The sequence below is a fragment of the Oncorhynchus nerka genome, linkage group LG24, assembly GCF_034236695.1.
Source record: "Oncorhynchus nerka isolate Pitt River linkage group LG24, Oner_Uvic_2.0, whole genome shotgun sequence".
Taxonomy (NCBI): Eukaryota; Metazoa; Chordata; class Actinopteri; order Salmoniformes; family Salmonidae; genus Oncorhynchus; species Oncorhynchus nerka.
The window spans coordinates 60,849,284-60,870,677 of NC_088419.1; the positions used below are offsets into that span (position 1 = coordinate 60,849,284).

The window sequence follows — 21,394 nt, forward strand, 5'->3', positions numbered from 1 at the left end:
ACATAGAATACTAAGAGACAGCAACAGAAGAAGAGAGACGAGAGACAGCAACAGACGGCACAGAGAAAGTGATGGAGAGAGGCAGAGGAAGGGTGAGCACAGTAGACTGTATCACTTAAAGCTGCTCTATTGATTCTAATTACTGCACAGTGTGTGTGTGTGTGTGTGTGTGTGTGTGTGTGTGTGTGTGTGTGTGTGTGTGTGTGTGTGTGTGTGTGTGTGTGTGTATGTGTGTGTGTGTGTGAGAGAGAGAGAGCGAGAGAGTGTGTGTTTGTTTGGATACTGTGGGATTCTTTCATCAGTTTTGCCTTATTGGACAGGTCAGACTCTGTCTGATGTTGAGTGGTTTTTGGCAATCATTTACATTTACATTTAAGTCATTTAGCAGACGCTCTTATCCAGAGCGACTTACAAATTGGTGCGTTCACCTTAAGACATCCAGTGGAACAGCCACTTTACAATAGTGCATCTAAATCTTTTAAGGGGGTGAGAAGGATTACTTTATCCTATCCTAGGTATTCCTGAAAGAGGTGGGGTTTCAGGTGTCTCCGGAAGGTGGTGATTGACTCCGCTGTCCTGGCGTCGTGAGGGAGTTTGTTCCACCATTGGGGGGCCAGAGCAGCGAACAGTTTTGACTGGGCTGCGCGGGAACTGTACTTCCTCAGTGGTAGGGAGGCGAGCAGGCCAGAGGTGGATGAACGCAGTGCCCTTGTTTGGGTGTAGGGCCTGATCAGAGCCTGGAGGTACTGAGGTGCCGTTCCCCTCACAGCTCCGTGAGGCAAGCACCATGGTCTTGTAGCGGATGCGAGCTTCAACTGGAAGCCAGTGGAGAGAGCGGAGGAGCGGGGTGACGTGAGAGAACTTGGGAAGGTTGAACACCAGACGGGCTGCGGCGTTCTGGATGAGTTGTAGGGGTTTAATGGCACAGGCAGGGAGCCCAGCCAACAGCGAGTTGCAGTAATCCAGACGGGAGATGACAAGTGCCTGGATTAGGACCTGCGCTGCTTCCTGTGTGAGGCAGGGTCGTACTCTGCGGATGTTGTAGAGCATGAACCTACAAGAACGGGCCACCGCCTTGATGTTAGTTGAGAACGACAGGGTGTTGTCCAGGATCACGCCAAGGTTCTTAGCGCTCTGGGAGGAGGACACAATGGAGTTGTCAACCGTGATGGCGAGATCATGGAATGGGCAGTCCTTCCCCGGGAGGAAGAGCAGCTCCGTCTTGCCGAGGTTCAGCTTGAGGTGGTGATCCGTCATCCACACTGATATGTCTGCCAGACAGGCAATAGCCTGTATATGTAGGCTATGTGTTCCAGAGTAGAGAGTAAAGAGTGTTCCAGAGTAGAGAGATCCACAGTAGGAAATGTAATTGAGTACTGGCAGTGTCTGCTGTGGAAGGTGCAAGTTGCCTAAAAAAATATCTAAAATCTCAATGTTCTAATCTCTCAATATTAATCTCAAAGTAATTAATAAGTAATCAAATTAATGTTGAATGTTGAAATTCCTCCCCGAGGAGACCCCTCTACTGGCTTTGGGCTATGCCCCCAATGTCTTTAAATCATAGAAAAGCCCCTGCTAAACACTGAATTTTGTATTCACTGATTACATTTGTATTTAAAGTTTTGCAAAAGATGGTCTAAGATATACAAGTCGGGTACAAAGGCAATAAAATGATCAGAAGTTCTGTTTATGTATTTGAGCATTTGATAATTGCTCTTCTGCTATAGATTTCAACATAGATCCCAAAATTGCTTGTACGCAATTGAGAAAAGCGTATTTATTTCATTGGAACGCAGCCGCATGATTGTACATCCAGACCACCAGAGGCCGCTGTACATAATTTATCACTACTTCGTGGACAGACCCGTTTCCTCTTTCTTTCGGTGTTTCCACTAGATAGCATAGCCACAAAGTCCAAATGTGCTATATCGTAAAAATGTATGAAAACAAAATTTGCGTTTTGATCTTAATTTACGGTTAGGCATAAGGTAAAAAAAAAAATCAATGTTAGGTTTAAAATCACATTTAAGAATACATTGTCGAAATAGGCGGAGTATTACTTTGTGGCTGGGGTAACGACCCTTGCATTTTGATGTAAAGAATATACTAAGCTTTTCTCATTCAGCTGTGCTGTGTTTCAGGTTATTTTATTGTGAAAAACAGTAAACAATGAAGAAATTTTTCGAGGACATAAAGAAAGATATAAAATTCAAGTCAGCGGGGCCTGGAAAGAAACTCGCAGAAGGCGGCAGGTAAACAAACTTTTCTAGTGAGCTAGCACGCTAACGGAGCCAGCTAACGTTAGCTGCTTTGCTCATGCTGTTGACAGTTAGGTTGTTGAAAATATGTTTATATAATCGACACCGCAAATATATGGTATGTCTGATTTGTAGAGTTGCCTTCTCCGTGACTTGGATGGGCTCTGTTATGTTTGTTTTTCTAGTGTTCAGGACAGGGTGCATCATCGTTACATTAGCCTGGTTTACGCCACCACACAGAGAGGAAGACATAGTCAGGAATTGTAATACTTTATAACGTTAATTAAATTAATATTTAATAGGGTCAGTGCTCTCCTAACCATTTAGAGTGTCAACTTCAATGTGGACATCCCGGGTAGCACGGACCATTTTAATAGGATCTCTACGGAGGAAGAGCAGTGACTCACTGGTCTGGATAGGAGGCCGTTTATTAATATGTTATTCGCACAGTAATTGAGCGGAGGCATTTATTGGGTCTCTCAACAACAACAAAAATTCCTCGGGGGTTGAACAAAATATAATATTTCTATGTTTGAGACCTCTCGTTTTGGATTTGAAACTGTAACAGATGTAATGGAAGGGGCAGCTCTCTGTGGGTGTTTGATTGAGAGTAACCTAATGTAGCAGGCGTAAAAGACAGACACATGGTGTGAGAAAGAGCCAGAGGAGAACCAAACAGTAAAAGCACAGCCCACTTCATTATCAACTCATCCTGCCAATAAAATCAAAACAGGCTTTCCAGACTCTGAAGTCAGGAGGACTTTGAGTTTGGTATCAGCCAGACTACATCATCATAGCCTGTTCTATTAAATGCAAACCCTTGTGAGTTTAACTAACAAGCCATATAACTTTATAGTCAAATGGTGAACATGTCCCATTCTGTTCCCTGCAGCTCCAAGCCCCGAGTGGTGCAGAACAGTGGCCCTGCCAAGCCCCATCATGCTGCTCCCACTGAAGGAGCTCAGAAGGCAGGGGCTGCAGCTCTGGCCAGGATTGAGGGGCAGCCACGCCCACGGGCACAAACCTCACAGGATGCCATCCGGCTCCAGGGTGAGCGATTCCTATGCATCCAACAACTGCTGCTTGAATGACTGATGATGTCAAAGCCGTGCAGGTGTTTCACATCAGTGGTCAGAAATAGAGAACTGGGTTGTGGGTTAATGGTCTTTATTTATTTATCACTCCACAGTGAAAAGAGAGCTTGAGGCAGAAGCTGCAGCAGTAGCAGCGACCGAGAAGGAAAAGATAACAGCTGTTGAGGCAAGGAATACATTACATGAATACATTTTCCCTTACATGCTGACCAGACCGCATACTTCATCGCACGCATCTTTATTTTGTCCACCCACACCAGATGCGATCAGGACACGCAGTTTGAAATATCAAAACAAACTCTGAACCGACTATATTAATTTGGGGACAGGTTGAAAAGCATGAAACATTTAGCGAACATTTAGCCAGCTAATTTGTCCTGGGATATTAACATTGGGTTGTTATTTTACCTGAAATGCACAAGGTCCTCTACTCTGACAATTATTCACAGATAAAAGGGTAAAGTTAGTTTCTACTAATCTTTCCTCCTTCAGGCTTCTTCTTTTGACTTAAATGGCAGTAAGCAACCATCTTTAAGGTGCATTACCACTACCAACTGGACTGGAGTGTGTACCTCAGTTTTATCTTAAAATCACCCATGTGGGTATATGCTGCTAAAAACCAATGAGGAGGCGGGACTTGCAGCGAGTCAAGCGTCACAAGCGCACGACAAGTGTGGGTGCAATGATTGAATAACATGTATGTGTACATTTATTTACCAACGCGAGCGGTGTGGTCAGCATGTTACTGTTGCTCACATACAAATTATTGTGCCACTACTGCTATTGAGTTGTTATTTATAGCTAGTATGTGTCGTCTTTTGCAGGGCTCCAGTGTTAAGGATCCGGCATTTCTCTCAGTAACAGGTGTGTATTTCACCTGCCCGCTTACTGGAGCCACCTTAACTAAGAGCGAGAGAGAAGTGCACATTAAAGAGGCCATTTTCATGGTAGGTCTGTGATTCTTCTTTTTAAAGTCATGATGTCATGATTGTATGATAGTCATGATTGTACGATAATCATGATTGCATTATCTGATTTTGACTGACATGAAGAATTGATGTAAAAAAACACTAATTTGTCACAAACTCTCCTTTTTCATTAGTATGGTCCTGACTGAATACACATGATAAACCTTCTCTTGTCCAACAGCGGTTTGAAGAGGACGCAGTGGAGGCTTCCATAATGATGGTTCATACCTTCAACAAGGACAGGGAGAAAGTCAAGGCTGCAGTGGACATCATAAGCAAGTGAGAAATGGAACTGTCCTATAATGCAGGGTTTCCTAAAAATCTGTCCTGGGGCCCCCCTGACTACGTTTTTGGTTTTTGCCCTAGCACTTCACAGCTGATTCAAATAACCAATTCATAATCAAGCTTTGATTCTTTGAATCAGCTGTGTAGTGCTAGGGCAAAAAACATGTGCACCCAGGGGGGAGCCCAGGACCGAACCCTGCTATAATGTGTGATTTACATTGTCATGTTGACAAGAGTTCATGCGATGAGTGTCCTGACATCCCATAATTTTCTCCCATCCTGTCAGGTACATTGAAAACATCTGTAAGAACCCCACAGAGGAGAAGTACAGGAAGATCAAACTCAGTAACAAGGTGTTCCAGGTACATTTGAGTCTCAAGGAGGGTAATGTGAGACTCAATGTTTTCTGTCGGTGTGGTCCATTCACCTCTTTCCCTGTCTGATCTCTCTCTCTCTGATCTCTGATCTCTCTCTCTCTCTCTCTGATCTCTCTCTCTCTCTGATCTCTCTCTCTCTCTCTCTCTCTGATCTCTCTCTCTCTCTGATCTCTCTCTCTCTCTCTGATCTCTCTCTCGGTCTGATCTCTTTCTCTCTCTCTCCTTAGGAGAAGGTGAAGACTGTGGAGGGCAGTCGGGAGTTCTTGCAGGCTGTGGGCTTTCAGAGCATCATGCTGGATGTGGAGGGACAGGGTAAACCCATCCAAATGCAAAATCTGTGCATCCTATTGTCTGTGTGGCCTAGTATGTTTCTGCAGAGGCATACTAAAGGGCAGCGATTCTCAGCTGGTGTGTCGCGGTAGGTTTTAAATGAGTGTCTGAGTATTTTTTATTTAAATACACTATATATACACAAGTATGTGGACACCCTTTTAAAATTTGTGGATTCAACTATTTCAGCCACACCCATTGCTGTTGGGTGTATAAAATCGAGCACACCGCCATGCAATCTCCATAGACAAACATGGTCAGTAAAAGGGCCTTCCCGAAGAGCTCAGTGACTTTCAACGTGGCACCGTCATAGGATGGCACCTTTCCGACAAGTCAGTTCGTCAAATTTCTTCCCTGCTAGAGCTGCCCCGGTCAACTGTAAGTGCTGTTATTGTGAACTGGAAATGTTTAGGCACAACAATGGCTCAGCCGCGAAGTTGTAGGCCACACAAGCACACAGAACGGGACCACCGAGTGCTGAGGCGCGTAACAATCGTCTGTCCTTGGTTGCAACACTCACTGCTGAGTTCCAAACTGCCTGCGGAAGCAACGTCGGCACAATAACTGTTCAACAGGAGGTTAATGAAATGGGTTTCCATGGCCGAGCAGCCACACACAAGCCTAAGATCACCATGCGCAATGCCAAGTGTCGACTGGAGTAGTGTAAAGCTTGCCATTGGACTCTGGAGCAGTGGAAACACGGTCTCTGGAGTAATGAATCGTGCTTAATCATCTGGCAGTCCGAAGGATAAATCTGGGTTTGGCGGATGCCAGGAGAATGCAACCTGCCCGAACAGGCAGTATTTTCAATATAGAGTTATTAGCAGCACTATTTAGCGGATTTGGTTTTTGGTCTCAAACCAGTGAGCTTAACATTCTTCATCTGACCCATTGGAATTGTGATACAGTGAATTATAAGTGAAATAATATGTCTGTAAACAATTTTTGGAAAAATTACTTGTCATGCACAAAGTAGATGTCCTAACCGACTTGCCAAAACTATAGTTTGTTAACAAGAAATTTATGGAGTGGTTGAAAAACTCGTTTTAATGACTCCAACCTAAGTGTATGTCAACTTCCGACTTCAACTGTATGTGCAAAATGGAATTATTGACAATGAAAACAGTGGGACTGTTGTTCCCTTGTCATATAATTGCTACATTTACTATCAAAATAGTTTTCCAGATTGCATCTTTGACCGCATCAACAACAAAAAGCGACGCAAATATTGGATCGAGACAACCTGATTAAATTTGGATCCCAATACAAAACCAGTTGAGAACCACTGCTGGAAGTGGTACCCAGGATAATAATTGCAGATTCATCTTGCCTTCCCAGAGGAGAGTGAAGAGTTCCTGGTGCTGATGGAGCATGACCCGGAGGCCCTGGAGGTGATGAAGGAGAGTATGGACCGGCTGCAAAGGGGAGAGCCAGTCAGAGCCCAGCTGGACCACCAGCCCCAGACCTTCAGACCCTCCCCCAACGCCATGCGTTTCGAACTACCCCCAGAGTTCTACAACCTCACTGCAGAGGAGCTCAAGAGGGAGCAGCAGCAAAAGTATGGACAACTCACTGATGGCACTGATACTACTTGTATTTGTTATTGTGTAAGGTACACTCCTTAGTGCGTATTATTGTTGGGTGGTTTGTTCCAGTTATGACTATTTTGTTTGTAAGATAAAGTTATGGTGGTTGTGTGTGGTAATCAGGAGCGAGGCGGTGGAGAAGAACACCATGCTGCGTACCAAAGCCATGCGGGAGAGAGAGGAGCAGAGGGAGAGGAGGAAGTACAACTACACCCTGCTGAGAATACGACTGCCTGATGGAAACATACTGCAGGGTCTGTATCTGCCAGCAAACACCTACTTTAATGTGATAAGCCGAAATAGAGTTTAAAAAATATCTATATTTTATTTCACCAGGTAGGCTAGTTGGGAACAAGTTCTTATTTACAAGTGCGACCTGGACAAGATAAAGCAAAGCAGTGCGACACAAACAACAACAGAGTTACACATGGAATAAACAAGCGTACAGTCAATAACACAATAGAAAAAAATAAGTGTGCAAATGGTGTGAGGAGGTAAGGCAATAAATAGGCCATGGTAGCGAAGTAATTACAATTTAGAAAATTAACACTGGAGTGATAGATGTGCAGATGATGATGTGCAAGTAGAAATACTGGTGTGCAAAAGAGCAGAAAATAAAATAAAAACAATATGGGGATGAGTTAGGTACAGCTGCAGCGATTGGTTAGCTGCTCAGATAGCTGATGTTTAAAGTTAGTGAGGGAAATATAAGTCTCCAGCTTCAGCGATTTTTGCAATTCGTTCCAGTCATTGGCAGCAGAGAACTGGAAGGAAAGGCGGCCAAAGGAGGTGTTGGCTTTGGGGATGACCAGTGAGATATACCTGCTGGAGCGCGTGCTACGGGTGGGTGTTGTTATCGTGACCAGTGGGCTGAGATAAGGCATAGCTTTACCTAGCATAGACTTATAGATGACCTGGAGCCAGTGGATCTGGCGACGAATATGTAGCGAGGGCCAGCTGACTAGAGCATACAGGTCGCAGTGGTGGGTGGTATATGGGGCTTTGGTGACAAAACGGATGGCACTGTGATAGACCGTACGTCAAGTTTGAAGAACGTCAAATATAAAAAAATATGTTGATTTATTTAACACTTTTTTTAGTTACTACATGATTCCATATGTGTTATGTCATAGTTTTGATGTCTTCACTATTATTCTACAATGTAGAAAATAGTAAAAATAAATAAAAACCCTTGAATGAGTAGGTGTGTCCAAACCTTTTACTTGTACTCTATAAACATTTGAGCAAAGAATGGTTAGGGTTTCCAACAGCTGGTGTACTGTAGGTATTCACCAGTCAAATGCATTGGGGTGCTTATAACTTGACACTGACAATCATTCTTAGATTAATTTGGCAGTAGGACTCGTAGCTCTGTGAACCTTAATTGCACAAAACTCACAAACTGCGTTACAATGTAACTTCCATAGTCCGTTGGCGAATCAGCTTGAACAAAGTGAGGTGTAGGATCACTGATCTACAAATAATAGGTTTTGGGTGATTTAAGATTTGTAGAGTTACGCTCCAAACTCACATGCACAAACAGACATTGATTGGAGACCGCTTGGGTCAAATACAGAACATTTAGTTGAATTTTCTACCTGCAGCAAAGCTAGTGGATAATGCTATAAAAGCACAGTGCCTCCATTTTCACATATTTTGCCCTTCAGGCACCTTCCTGGCCTGGGACAAGGTGTCTGTGCTCTTCCAGTTTGTGCGGGACTCCCTGGTGGACGGCTGGCAGCCCTTTGAGCTGGTGGCGCCAGGAGGACACAAACTCCGGGAGGCCCAAGAGTTGGCCCTGAATGAATGTAGCCTGGTAAGCAGAGACATATTTTTTCAGAAATGTAAATATCAGGCAAAATAAGCAATGCAACCAATTTACTTTTGTTGTACAAAGGTGCTGACTAATGCCTCTCTCTCTCTCTCTCTCGGAGGTCCCTGCGGTTCTGCTGACATTTTCTTGGGATGCCGCAGTGCAAGCGGACATTTCTGCTGCTCTCCTCAAGCCAGTGCTACTGAAGAATATTCAAACCCTTGGCTGAACTGTCCCTGCGTCTCCACCTCCATCCCCAAACCACATTTCAAAGGCTGTAGAAATACACAACTAATCCCTTAAAGGATACATAATGCCATGCAGTGTTTTTTTGTATTGTACCTTGAATGTAGGATGATCTGAAATGGCTCCCGTACTCCTACAGAGAGCTCAGCATGGTATGAGATCCTGTTGTCAAGCGTCACCCTTCTGCTCCGCATCCTGCTTACGCAACAAATACTGACATACAATACTAGCTTTACAAATGAGCGAATGGGTGGTGGTGACCAGACTGGTTGTCGAGTGCTAAGGTTTCAGTTGCTGTTCACCACAATGTATATCGGTTAAGCTATTTTATCTAAGAGAACTTGTAATATTCTATTTTGGACCTCACTAACACTAAGGTTACAGCAGGAAGCTATACCAGTACCTTAAAAGTGAAGGTTACTGGACAGAGCTCCTGATGTTAGCTTTCTTTATTGAATGAGGGTTTTGTAAGTCATTCAATTGAGTAATTTCCTATTATATTTCTAAATGATCAATGTTATTTCATTTCAGCAGCATGGAAATCCGATTTTGGTTGGTTTGTACTGTATGTAGTAACCAACAATGATTTTTTTTTTGCTGCAGCTTATCCCAGGTGATGGCTGGAATGACAACCTACCTCTCCTCACAGCACGTCCACTGCTTCTGTGTGCATTGAGGCGTAACCTCCAATGTTTCAGTCCAATGTACTAAATGTTTTCCTGACCTTGTTAAAGAATAACTAGAAAATGAAGGTCATGCTCAGTCATGTTTTGTTGCTTTTAAACCTGCCTGTAATAAAGATGAATGTTGCATCAAGATATTGCTGTATCCCCCATAAAAAAGTAAACATGATTTGCAAATGGCTGCACAAAGCATGTTCATTTTTAAATAATGCTTTATTTAAAGAAATTGAGACACCTTAAATCATACCTGCAAACTGCAACAGTTGTGACAGGAGAGCATTCTCTGTCACAAAAATGTAAGGCAAACCGCAAAGTTTTTAATATTGGACAGCCATTTACTATTCCACCTCAACCATTATTAACAAACAAAAATGGAGGTTTAGAATAGTACAATAAGCACTACATTAGCAGCCTGAAAAACAGCACTTGCCATATTGAATGAAACCCATTAACTAAACATGAAGTACTCCTTGAAAGGATGGATGAGTGGTGGCGTGTTGATAAAGGCATCCAGATAAGGCAGGGCATATAAAAGTGCAGTACATTTAATCATTTATTTTTTAATGAATTCAACCAGTTCAAGTATTTTTTATTTTTTAAAACAAATACATATATAAAAGTTACACTGGGCCTACGGTGAAGCAGACAGCAACTACTTCAGTGGGCACTGGTCCACCCAATCAGCTGTGGTAGAAGAGCCTTGACTGTCTGAGCCATCCAACTCCTCACCAAGCAAAGACATCCATATAAACATGTCTGACATTCCAACTGAACCAAGTAATGAATGGTTTAACATTGGAACAAAATACACCAATGAGTTTATTTGTCAGACATTTTCCTTTTTACAGGCACTGTCTGGTACTTAATGGAGCAAAGTGGGGTTGTAATACCGTGTGGGTGGCATGTGTGCCACTACCAGTGTGTTATCTTGATTGAAGACCTGATTATATTTCTGACAAACGCACACACCCAGAGTCAGGGGGCAGTCCTTAGGCCAGGGTGGGAGTGGCCCGAGGCAAGAAGAGTGCAGCTGTGTCAGAGGGGGTCACCTCCATTTGTTCTGTGCTCTCGTTCTCTTTGGGGAGGTATCTTTTCTGGAAGATCCTGCAGAGTAAGGCATTCATTGTCAATGCCTCCCCTCCTACAAATATCTAGGACAAACTATTACCCTGTCTCTTAATTCCACTTAACTCCTGTCTAAAGGCAGACAATATGCCAGGAAACTGACCTTTCTGTGTGCTGATTATGACGCAGTCTGCTTCATCCTCATCTTCCTCTGTGTCTGCCTGGAACCCATCTGTCTTCATCGCCTCCACCTGAAAAAAAGGAGTACTCATTAGAATCGGACATAACAGTCAAAGCAATAGGATCAGAACAAAGCAACTTCATATTAAGATTTCACCAGACGTGTCCAACCTGCTCAGGGTCGGCAGCCTTCTTCATGAACTTGGTGATGGACATGCTGCCGGCACTCTTCCTCTTGTTGGAGGATGGCGTGTGGGAGGCCTGGGGGGTGGTTGGGGAGTTGCCCTGTGAGCCTGTGGCCACTGGGGCCTCTTCACGGGGCACATGGGTCCCTGAGGTGAGGTAGTTCCACTGGCAGGGTACAGGGAGGGCCTCCTGGATGAAGCGAGCCAGGACGTCTGATTTGACGTACCAGCAGCAGCGTCTGAAGGCTGAGCGCTTCTCATACACAGCATTCCCCTTGATAAGGCGCTTTAGACGGACCCTAGAGCAGAAGCAGATGAGAGACCATTTCAGTAATGAAAAATGAATACTTTTATAAAGCATCTGCACAAGTTTAGTATGACTTGACTAATTCTGTAACATAGCAAGCGTTAAGTAAATCAGGTTTGAAGTCACCTGGTGGGGATGTTGTCTCCTGAGTTCTGAGGGCTGGAGATGGGCGAGGTCGACTGCTGGCGACAAAACTCCTGGAACTCTGTGATGATCACCTTATTACTGTTCACATTTCCATGTAGCAGGGGCAACAACTGGAACAGCACTGAATATATGGGTTGGGAAGGGAGATAGGAAGGTTTTTTAAAACACATTCTACATCTAGGCTTATTCACGCAAGGTTTGGGCAGAAGGCGCCATTCAATATGAACAAATACTCCCTCAGGCAGCTATTGAGCAACTCAGGTCAGCCATGAAGAGTGCTGACAGTTCACAATCACTTGTAGCACAGTAAATACTAGTTGACGTCGATGTCGCATATAAAGCTGGTCTGAAAACAATACAGATCTCTAATGTGATTGTGAATGGTCTTAAGTTTTAGATGTCTCCCTTGCAGTCTAGACAGCTATCAATAAGTGCTTCATGATGATTACAGGTACATCTCATATCAGTCTCGGGTGTTACATCCATCACCACAATCAAAAGATAGATTTTGGTGTAGACCAGGGGTGTCAAACTCATTTTGCCCCGTGGTGCTGCTTTCGGTCTTTAACGAGGTCAGGAGGGCCGCACTAAAGATTTTTACCTTTATTGGGATATATTTCCAGCTGTGCTACCAGAGACTCTGGGTTCGCGCCCAGACTCTATCGTAACCGGCCGCGACCGGGAGGTCTGTGGCCTAGCGTCATCCGGGTTAGGCCGGTAGGGAAATCCTTGTCTCATCGCGCACCAGCGACTCCTGTGGGCGGGCCGGGCGCAGTGCGTGCTAACCAAGGTTGCCAGGTGTTTCCTCCGACACATTGGTGCGGCTGGCTTCCGGGTTGGATGGATGTGTTAAGAAGCAGTGTGGCTTGGTTGGGTTGTGTATCGGAGGACGCATGACTTTCAACCGTCGTCTCTCCCGAGCCCGGAGTTGTAGCGATGAGACAAGATAGTAGCTACTAAACAATTGGATACCATGAAATTAGGGAGAAAAAAGGGTAAAAAATAAATAATAACAAATTTGATTTAAATTCTCCCTGATTGTCTAGCTTTTGTTTTGGTGATTGTTACCAAGAGGACAGATGGTGGGGATCTTTTTGTCTGCAAAATGTATTACGCGAGAAACGGCGGTGGAAATGCCTTTATGTGAAAATATTGATATAACAATCATCATATCGAAGTAAACTTGTAGTCACGCGATGATATGGTGTGTTTTCCTCTCACTACAACCTGGGAAACAAACTAAATCAGTTCTGATGAACTTCACAGTGGTGAAAGCGCACAGTGATCTTGATGCTCCTTTCCAATAATAATGTCATCATGTAGACTAGCCTACCTGCAGTGTATCTGTGAGCTGAACACATGTGCCAAGACCAGAGTAGGTACATTTGCTAATTAACACAACAGTATGTGACAAAACTATCAGTAGAGTTGAAAGTGCGATGGAAACACACAGAACTTTAGATTTGTATTCGGTACATGAAAACTAACACGAAAAAAGTATATTGTGTGCACTACGTCATCATGCACATATTTCTATCAGCAACAAGTCCGTTTGGTGGATACACCACTAGCGGGAAAATGCACATTTTCTTCATGCATATTTTAGAATATTCGTATGAAAATCTATAGCCAATTGAATGGAAACCTAGCTAGTGACACTATTCAAATAGCACATGGCTCAACCAAATTAACAATGTTCATCATTCTGTAAGAACTCAGATAAGCATATCAAAGACAAGCACACCCGGTGAGTTTTTCCACGCAAACCAAGACTTACATTTCATCACGGTTCAGTCAGTAAAACATGACTCAGATGATCACTTAGAGGTGACAATGCTAAGGCCCAAAAGGTTCTAAAAGACAATACTGCAGAGACAAAAGAACTCCTCTTACCTGAGTGATGTTCCCCCAGGCATAAGAATGTACTCACGCTGCTCATCTTCTTGTAGTTTCTGTTGTAGTTTCTGTGTGTTGTCCTCTGGGGTGGAGGACTCTGGCTTGGGCAGGGGTTCCAGCAGGCACACCGCAAACTGCTGCAAGAGCTCCAGATGGGGACCCTGACCCTCCCACACACAGCCTCTCACCACAGCCTCTAGCACCTTCACCTTCTTCTTGGCCATCAGCTCATCCCACTCCCGGGCCTTCAGCTTCTGACGCACCTTCTGCTTCTCTGGGTCGCCACCCTCCTAGATTCACACCACAGGTATAGGAGCAATTAAGTGTGCTAAAAATAAGCCGTGGATAATGTCTCCACCCCTTACAATATAAAGCACGTCAATCATTAGTCAAACCAGTCCACTGGAAAAGAACAGTAAATAAAGACATGAATAAGGAATGAAGAGCAATTGAAAGTACCTCTTCCTCCAATGCCCCCTCCCCGTCTGATAGGTATCCATGTGGTACGAAGAAACCATCCTCATCATCGTCATCATTTTCACCTCCATCATTATCATTATCCTCCTGCAAAAACAAGTCAGTTTAGGGCCTCACAATCCGCTGGAATGATTCAGTTTACAACAATGAGCTAATCTTGATATCAAACAGAACAACAGAGCACCAAATGCTGTGACAGAAGTGTATTGAAAAAGAGACCTACCCCTTCACTGTGTGACAGGGACTCTCCTGGCTCCTCTTCCTCCCACTCCTCATCACTGTCCACCTCATAATCCAACAGGTCCTAGAGGAAACACAGACTTTAGTCCTATATAGAAAGCGCATGAAACATGGAAGTCACAAAACAACTGACATCACCACCAGTTAGGGCTGGGAATTACCAGGGACCTCACGATATGATATCACAAAACTTAGGCGCCGATATGATATGCATTGCGATTATCACAATTCTATATGTATTGCAATTCAATGATTGCGCCCTATATGTCTGCTGCAGAGAGACAAGAGAGGATGACAAAACGAGTTTCGATCAGTCAGGGAAATAAGTGCTGAAAACATGTTGGCTCATTATTTAAAAAGATGGGAACAAGCTATAGGATGAAAAATAAAATACCAGAGTTTTGGCGCAGGTACATCTGACTAGCGCTATTTAACGATACATAAAATAAAAAATATATTTAAAAAAATAAACAATTACAAATCTAAATCTTGAGTCAAACATGGATATATCGTGATTTGTAACTATCGATTGTAATATGGCAGAAACTAATAAGTAAAGAAGTGAAAGGATTGAAAAGGATCATGGTCAGAGAATGAGGGAAGCCTCACCTTGTCCTGTCTGAGAGGGCAGCGAGGGGAGATGTGGGGGCTGTTTTTTCTCCACGTGCCCCAGTAGGCAGGCCGGTAGTTCTCACGGAACTGAAGGAGCTTCATGCGGCCGTAGTGCTGCCTGTCAGGCACACCATCTGGTTTGGGTCCCTCCACCACCTCCACCATCGCTATACACTCCCTATGCAGACAACAGAAATAGGGGCCAACGTCAAAATAGGAAAGTATAGAAAATGGCTTCTTTCCAGTAGGAATCCCTGATTCTTCAGTTTCACAAAATTTCAAGACTTCAGTAACTCAAGTCACCGCAGATTTTTTTAAGGGTGTGGTGGTCTCACCTCATAGGGTATGTGCTTCTGGGCTTGGTCTGGCCTGATCTGCGGGGCTTATTTCTGGTCCAGTCACTCAGGCCATCCAGGCTTCCATCAGGTTTAGCCAGATACCTGTCCAGTTCCTCCAGGACCGCCTCCGCACATTGGACTCGGGTCAGCGGCGCCAGACACATGTGCTCCTTTATCTCAAACGGGGCAAACTTTTCACAGGCAGACGCAAGGGTCTGAAGTAGGAGAGGCAAAGGTGAGAAAAGTTTTACATTTTTTTATTTAACCTTTATTTAACCATAAAGGGCTCATTGAGATTAAAATCTCTTTTTCAAGAGCGCCCTGGCCAAGATAGGCAGCACCAAGTCATTACAAAAAAAAATGGACAGACAGACAACATGAAAAACTACAAGTAATCTAGTAAAAACCATTGAATTCACAAGAGTATAAAACAGCCAATTAAAAACATTGACGGGTCAGGGAATCAGCCTCAAAACCCTTCATCAGTGAATTCAAAATACCAATCGGGACAAGTTCTTCCAGTTTAAAAGTATTTTGTAAGGTGTTCCAAGACGAGGGCACAGAGTACATAAAAGCCCTTTTACCAAATTCAGTTTGGACATTTGGAACAGTTAGCAGGATAAAGTTTAGCGAACGAAGAGAGTACCCACCACATTTTTGAACAATAAAAATACTCAAATAAAAAAGGTAGTAAACCCAAAATGGCTTTGTAAATAAACATATACCAGTGACTGAGCCTACAAGTGACTAGAAGGCCAGCCAACCCTGGTACACAAAGTGCAGTGGTGCGTAAGGGTTTTGCAGTTTAAAATAAATATCAAAGTACCATGGTAAAGTGTGTCAATTGATCTCAAACACTGAGCGGAAGCATTCATATATAAAATATCCCCATAGTCTAGTAAAGGCATAAATGTAGCCGATACTAGCCTGATAACATTAAATGAACACCACCATTTTGTGATTTCTATTTTGTTTTCTTCTTGTTCAATCCAGTCAGAGGAATCTTACCTTTGTGGCCTGCTGGGGAGTCTTGGGTTTCTGTAGAAATCGTGTGATCTCGGCTTTCTCTGCTTTGAGCCTCTGTATAGAAAATGTTAAGATGCATTATCAGGTCTGTTACAATTAAGTGGCAATTGTCAAGCTTAAAAATGTCAGTGTCAGACATTACATTTAATTTTAGAGAATAGAAACAAAATTATCAACTCACATCCTTCTCTTCTTTCAACCGTTTTTCCTCATCTTTCTTTCTCTTTTCTTCAAGTTTTGCCCTGGGGGAAATTATATGTGAATGTCAATTGCAAGGATTACATTTGCTTTAATAAAAAAACATTCAATCAATTTTTCTAGTAGAGTCAATATAAAAGTAACAAGACATTTCAGATCTGTAGCTAGCTGGTTTTTGATCAAGCAACACTCACTCTTGCTTTGATTTGCGTTGCTCCTCCTTCGCTCTTAATTTCTCTGCTTTTTCCTTTTCCTCTTTCTCCTTTTTATCTCTTTTTTCACGCTCTTCTTTCTCTTTTTTCTCCTTTCTTTCCTTCTCCCGCTCCTCCTTCAGTTTGCGAGCCTCCTCTTTCTTCTTCTCTTTAGCGTCTTTAGCCTCCTCTCGCTGCCGCTCTCTCTCTTTGCGCTGGTGTAGCATCTCCTCTTGCTCCTGCAAACTCTATGGAGAGAATAAAGCACAAATTCCGTTTCAGATGGGTGTCTAGATGAAGATGTTAAAATAGGCATTTGGATGCAAAAGTACGCCAAATACTGAAGTGACTTATTGCCGCTAATTATACCTTTAAAGATCTTCTTTTCACAGTTTTCTGCTCTATTTTAGGGGTGGTATTTGGCTCCTGTAAAGAGAGAGGAAGAAAGGTAACCTAGATTTATAATTTTTCATTTCAGAATAGTGATTTGAAAAGTTAACAGGAGCTTGCTGATGTAGATTTATTCAAAAATCACTGCTGACAATGAGTGTTTATTGAATTTAGTTGCCATTTTGTACTCACTGTGACAGTAGGAGTGTTCTCTGTCTTAGCAGCCTCTGGGGAGCTCTCGGCCGCTGACAGAGAGCTGGTGGATGAAGGAGAAAGCATGGACTCATTCCCATGACTGGACATAACAGCCTCCTCTTGTTCTTCATCCTCCTCCTCTTCTTCTTCTGTGTCAGAACCCTGTGTGGTGTCTAGCTGTGAGATGGATGCAGTGTCCCCCCTGTCCTTCTCCTCCTCCCCATCCTTCTGTTCATCCCCCAGCTTGTAGTCTATGGGCTTTGTCTTGGCAGTGTGATCTGTTTTGGTGGCTGTTACAGCACTTAGGGTTTTGCTCAGGTGGCTGTTTTGTGTCGGAGGACACGAGGCAACAATGGGTGTCGCAGGTTGCTGCTTTAAAAGGTCAGTTGAATTGGAGTCCTCAGTGAGATCAATAACTATGCTTTTGGCAGGGGACGCTTGGGTACTGCGACTCATGAATCCATCCAGGGGGCCACGGCCGTTAACCAGGGCCGGTCCATGGCGCACAGGTAGGGGGGAGCAATCGGATTCATTCTCCCCATCTGAGAGCCCAGGCCGGGAAAGGGTGCAGGTCCTTTTGGGCTCACTGATGTCCTTGGGCTCTGGGTTTAGACGCTTGAATGGAAGACGAGCTGAGGAGAAAATATCCTTTATCATCACTGATGTTTAAGTTGGACTAAATCTATGTTATATTAACAAATCTTTGGGCAAACAATAATGACAGCTTTGAGTGATAAAGCAAAGACACTAAATTATTACAACAAATTTGAAATATAATGTACTAAATTAGAATGTCATTGAATTGTTTCAAATAGTTTGATAGCATTATGTATCATCAGTCTCCTTTTGAAAATTAAAACCATCTAATATGCATTCAAAAGACCAGATTCACTTACCCTGAACAAGCTTCTTGTTAGCATTGCTGGATTTGACTTTGCCATCCATACCTGTAACCAAAACAGGGTATGGAAGATGAGACGACAACAATCCCACAACCATTCTCCTGTCATGAAACATTTTCTGAACAAAAATATAAAATGCAACAATTTCAAAGTTCATAATGAAATCAGTCAATTTAAATATATTCATTAGGCCCTAATCTATGGATTTCACATGATTTGGAATACAGATATGTATCTGTTGGTAAAAGATAACTTTAAAAAAGGTAAGGTCGTAGATCAGAAAACTAGTCAGTATATGGATATTGGCGGGAACTGGAACATGCTGTCGCACATGTCAATCCAGAGCATCCCAAACATGCTCAGCAAGTATGTAGGCCATGGAAGAACTGGGACATTTTCAGCTTCCAGGAAGTGTACAGATACTTGCGATATGGGGCCGTGCATTATCATGCTGAAACATGTGGTGGCTGCAGATGAATGGCATGACAATGGGCCCCAGGATCTCGTGACAGTATCTCTGCATTCAAATGGCCATTGATAAAATGCAATTGTGTTTGTTGTTGGTACCTTATGCCTGCCCATACCATAACCCCCCCACCACCATGGGGCACTCTGTTCACAACGTTGACATCGGCAAACTGCTCACCCACACAACGGCATATACTCTGTTTGCTATCTGCCCGGTACAGATGAACCTGGGATTCATCCGTGAAGATGACAGTGGCCATCAAAGTTTAGTATTTGCCTACTGAAGTTGGTTACGATGCTAAACTGCAGTCAGATCAAGACCTGGTGAGGACGATGAGCACGCATATGAGCTTCCTGAGACAGTTTCTGCAGAAATGATTTAGTTGTGCAAGCCCAGTTTCATCAACTGTCCAGGTGGCAGGTCTCAGACAATCCCATTGGTGAAGAAGCCTGATGTGGACATCCTGGGCTGGTGTGGTTACACATGGTCTGTGGTTGTGAGGCCATTTCGACATACTGCCATATTTTCTAAAACGACATTGAGGCGGCTTATGGTAGAGATACTAACATACAATTATCTGGTAACAGCTCTGGTGGACATCCCTGCAGTCAGCATCCCAACTGCACACTCAATCAAAACTTGACAGCTGTGGTGGTGTGTGACAAAACTGCACATTTTAGAGTGCCATTTTAATTGTCCACAGCACAAGGTGCACCAGTGTAATGATCATGCTGTTAAAATCAGATTGTTGATATGCCACACCTGTCAGGTGGATGGATTATATTGGCAAAGGAGAAATGCTCACTAACAGTGCTGTTAAACAAATTTGTGCACAATATTTGAGAGAAATAAGATGTGTGCATATGGAAAATGTCTAGGATATTTTATTTCAGCTCATGAAACATGGGCCCAACAGAAAGTGTTGTGAAACGTTGCATTTATATGTTTGTTGTGTAGATGGATTTGTTTTTCAATGCACTTTTACTTCACTATCAATAATTGCAGTAGTACAATGGCTCCAGCTGCAAACATGTTACCAGTCCCTTTGTTGCACAACACTTACTAGAAGAAAGCATTCGGTGCAGTATCTTTATAAAATGTCCAAAATCAAAAGGACAACCACAAGAATAGCCACTACACATATGACTTAGTCACCAACTACTTTATCCCCCACTCAACTGTATTATTACTATGAGCTGACGTTTGATCTTAGTTTACTCATACTGTTAGTTTGACAAATGCATCCAGGTTATTAAAGTACATATGTAATAAATACTTGTCAGTCAACTAGGGAGCAATCAAAGGTTATCTAGACTTGCCACCAACCAAGTTAAAGGACAATCGATGCCGTTCAAATATAATTTTTAATCAAGTGTAAAAATTAGTTACGAAGACGATGACACAAGTGGTTGGGCAAACTACTGGGAGGTGTTGAATTTGCTCTCCCGCCATTCGGTGAATCAATCTAAGCCCAGTGCAAAGGCCCGGCTATAGCTAACTTTACACTCATACCGCCACGGGGAGAGAAAGGGTTGCCTCAAAGAAAAACATGCTTGTTTGTTAGTTAAGTTAGCAAGCAAAGTTTGTAACAGTACGATAATGTGTGGCGCGATGTCTAATTAAAATGCTATATATTCTGACAATCAACAAGCTGGTCAGCAAAACCACCGAAATCATTGAGTGTTTTGGTTCATATTAGCTAACGTTAGCTAGCTGAAGGCAATGGGGTGTCTAGTTAGCTAGTAAGGTTAGCACCAACTCATCACGTCACTGACGTTAGCTTCCAAGCTGGCTGACTACTAAATAATAAAGAATAACTAAAAGGTCACTTCAAGGGTAGCTAGCTAACGTTACATGAAAGCTCACTTTACACTAACCTTACGAGCTTGTGAATGTTATGAGAGTCTGGCCAACGATAGCAACTAAGTGTTAGCTAACTAACCTTACTTGAGGTTAGCTAGTTACAACATGCTACTAGTACAGTAGTTAGCTGGCTAAATACAGCATGCTAGTTAGCTAAACTGGCTAGCTAGACAGAAGTTAGAGTTGACTTGCTATGTGGTCGTATAGAAAGGCAAGTCAAACAGTATATAGCTACCTCAGATAACTAAATGCCCAAAACATTTTAAGGTTAAAACATAGCAAAATATCGTCGCTACCTCCCCTCCGTGGAGTGGATGCTAAATGCCCGTCCACGGATGGATCTTCCGCCGCCGCCAGCATCACCATCCGAGAACTTCCCTCACTTTTGATATCCTTGTGCGGAAAAGCGTTGTATTAACACAAAACCATATGAAGTAGCAATATTGACAGATCTTCCAGAGTAACACTAATACCATGCAAATATAACGATGACTGGGTTCTATTACTTTTAAGACTAAGTTAATTTTATTCTAGCCGCATCTCCCACACACTCCCTTTGCATGGATCCCGTTGCTGCCTCGCGCCCGTCAGTCAGATTTGGCGGGAGCGTGTCGCTGTCCTCAGAATCCTTTGCTGATTGGCCAGAACGCTGGATCACTACCCGACCGAAGGGCGGGATCTAGACGTTTTTTTCTGGATATTTTGTCAGTCATTTCTTCTTTTGAGATGTTGTTCTTTTATGATTAGGTTGCTTTCTCTGTTTTCAAGAGAGTACGATCAGTGATTGGATTTCACTGAATAGTGTCGTGGAACAAAATTCTAATAAAGTCGTGATTGGACAAAGTCACTCAGTGTGTTTTAACCAGTAAATACTCTAAACATGTTGATAATCAGAAACGATGTATTGTACTGTGAAGTAATCAAAATACAAGCTTGCATGCATGCAATATTAAATAAATTAACAGAATGTCTGTCTGTTAATTGTTTTAATGGGAAAATAAAATGATGCCAAAACAGTTGACAATTTAAAACTGAAAAATAATACAAAAGGCAAAACCTCTCTGACAAGAAGA

General features: G+C 43.0%; 2 protein-coding genes across 2 annotated transcripts; one reads left to right on the forward strand and one right to left on the reverse strand.

Moving 5' to 3' along the window:
* The first annotated feature begins 1,878 nt into the window (after positions 1-1,878).
* On the forward strand, positions 1,879-9,775 carry LOC115108348 (UBX domain-containing protein 6-like). The gene is made up of 12 exons (XM_029632563.2): positions 1,879-1,988; positions 2,142-2,252; positions 3,151-3,308; positions 3,448-3,518; positions 4,177-4,299; positions 4,502-4,599; positions 4,892-4,967; positions 5,210-5,294; positions 6,651-6,870; positions 7,022-7,152; positions 8,566-8,714; positions 8,833-9,775. Exons 2-12 carry the CDS (start codon positions 2,170-2,172, stop codon positions 8,938-8,940), a joined length of 1,302 nt encoding a protein of 433 aa, XP_029488423.1. The 5' UTR covers positions 1,879-1,988; positions 2,142-2,169; the 3' UTR covers positions 8,941-9,775.
* Positions 9,776-9,834: 59 nt separating this feature from the next.
* On the reverse strand, positions 9,835-20,918 carry LOC115108346 (chromatin assembly factor 1 subunit A-like). The gene is made up of 17 exons (XM_029632561.2): positions 20,828-20,918; positions 20,618-20,714; positions 17,984-18,034; positions 17,085-17,719; positions 16,872-16,928; positions 16,506-16,750; positions 16,295-16,355; positions 16,096-16,167; positions 15,085-15,302; positions 14,747-14,927; positions 14,121-14,201; positions 13,880-13,984; positions 13,455-13,710; positions 11,504-11,645; positions 11,057-11,369; positions 10,869-10,956; positions 9,835-10,744 (listed from the first exon to the last, which is right to left on the reverse strand). The coding sequence occupies exons 2-17, from the start codon at positions 20,685-20,687 to the stop codon at positions 10,686-10,688; spliced, it is 2,634 nt and encodes an 877-aa protein (XP_029488421.2). The 5' UTR covers positions 20,688-20,714; positions 20,828-20,918; the 3' UTR covers positions 9,835-10,685.
* Positions 20,919-21,394: the final 476 nt, after the last annotated feature.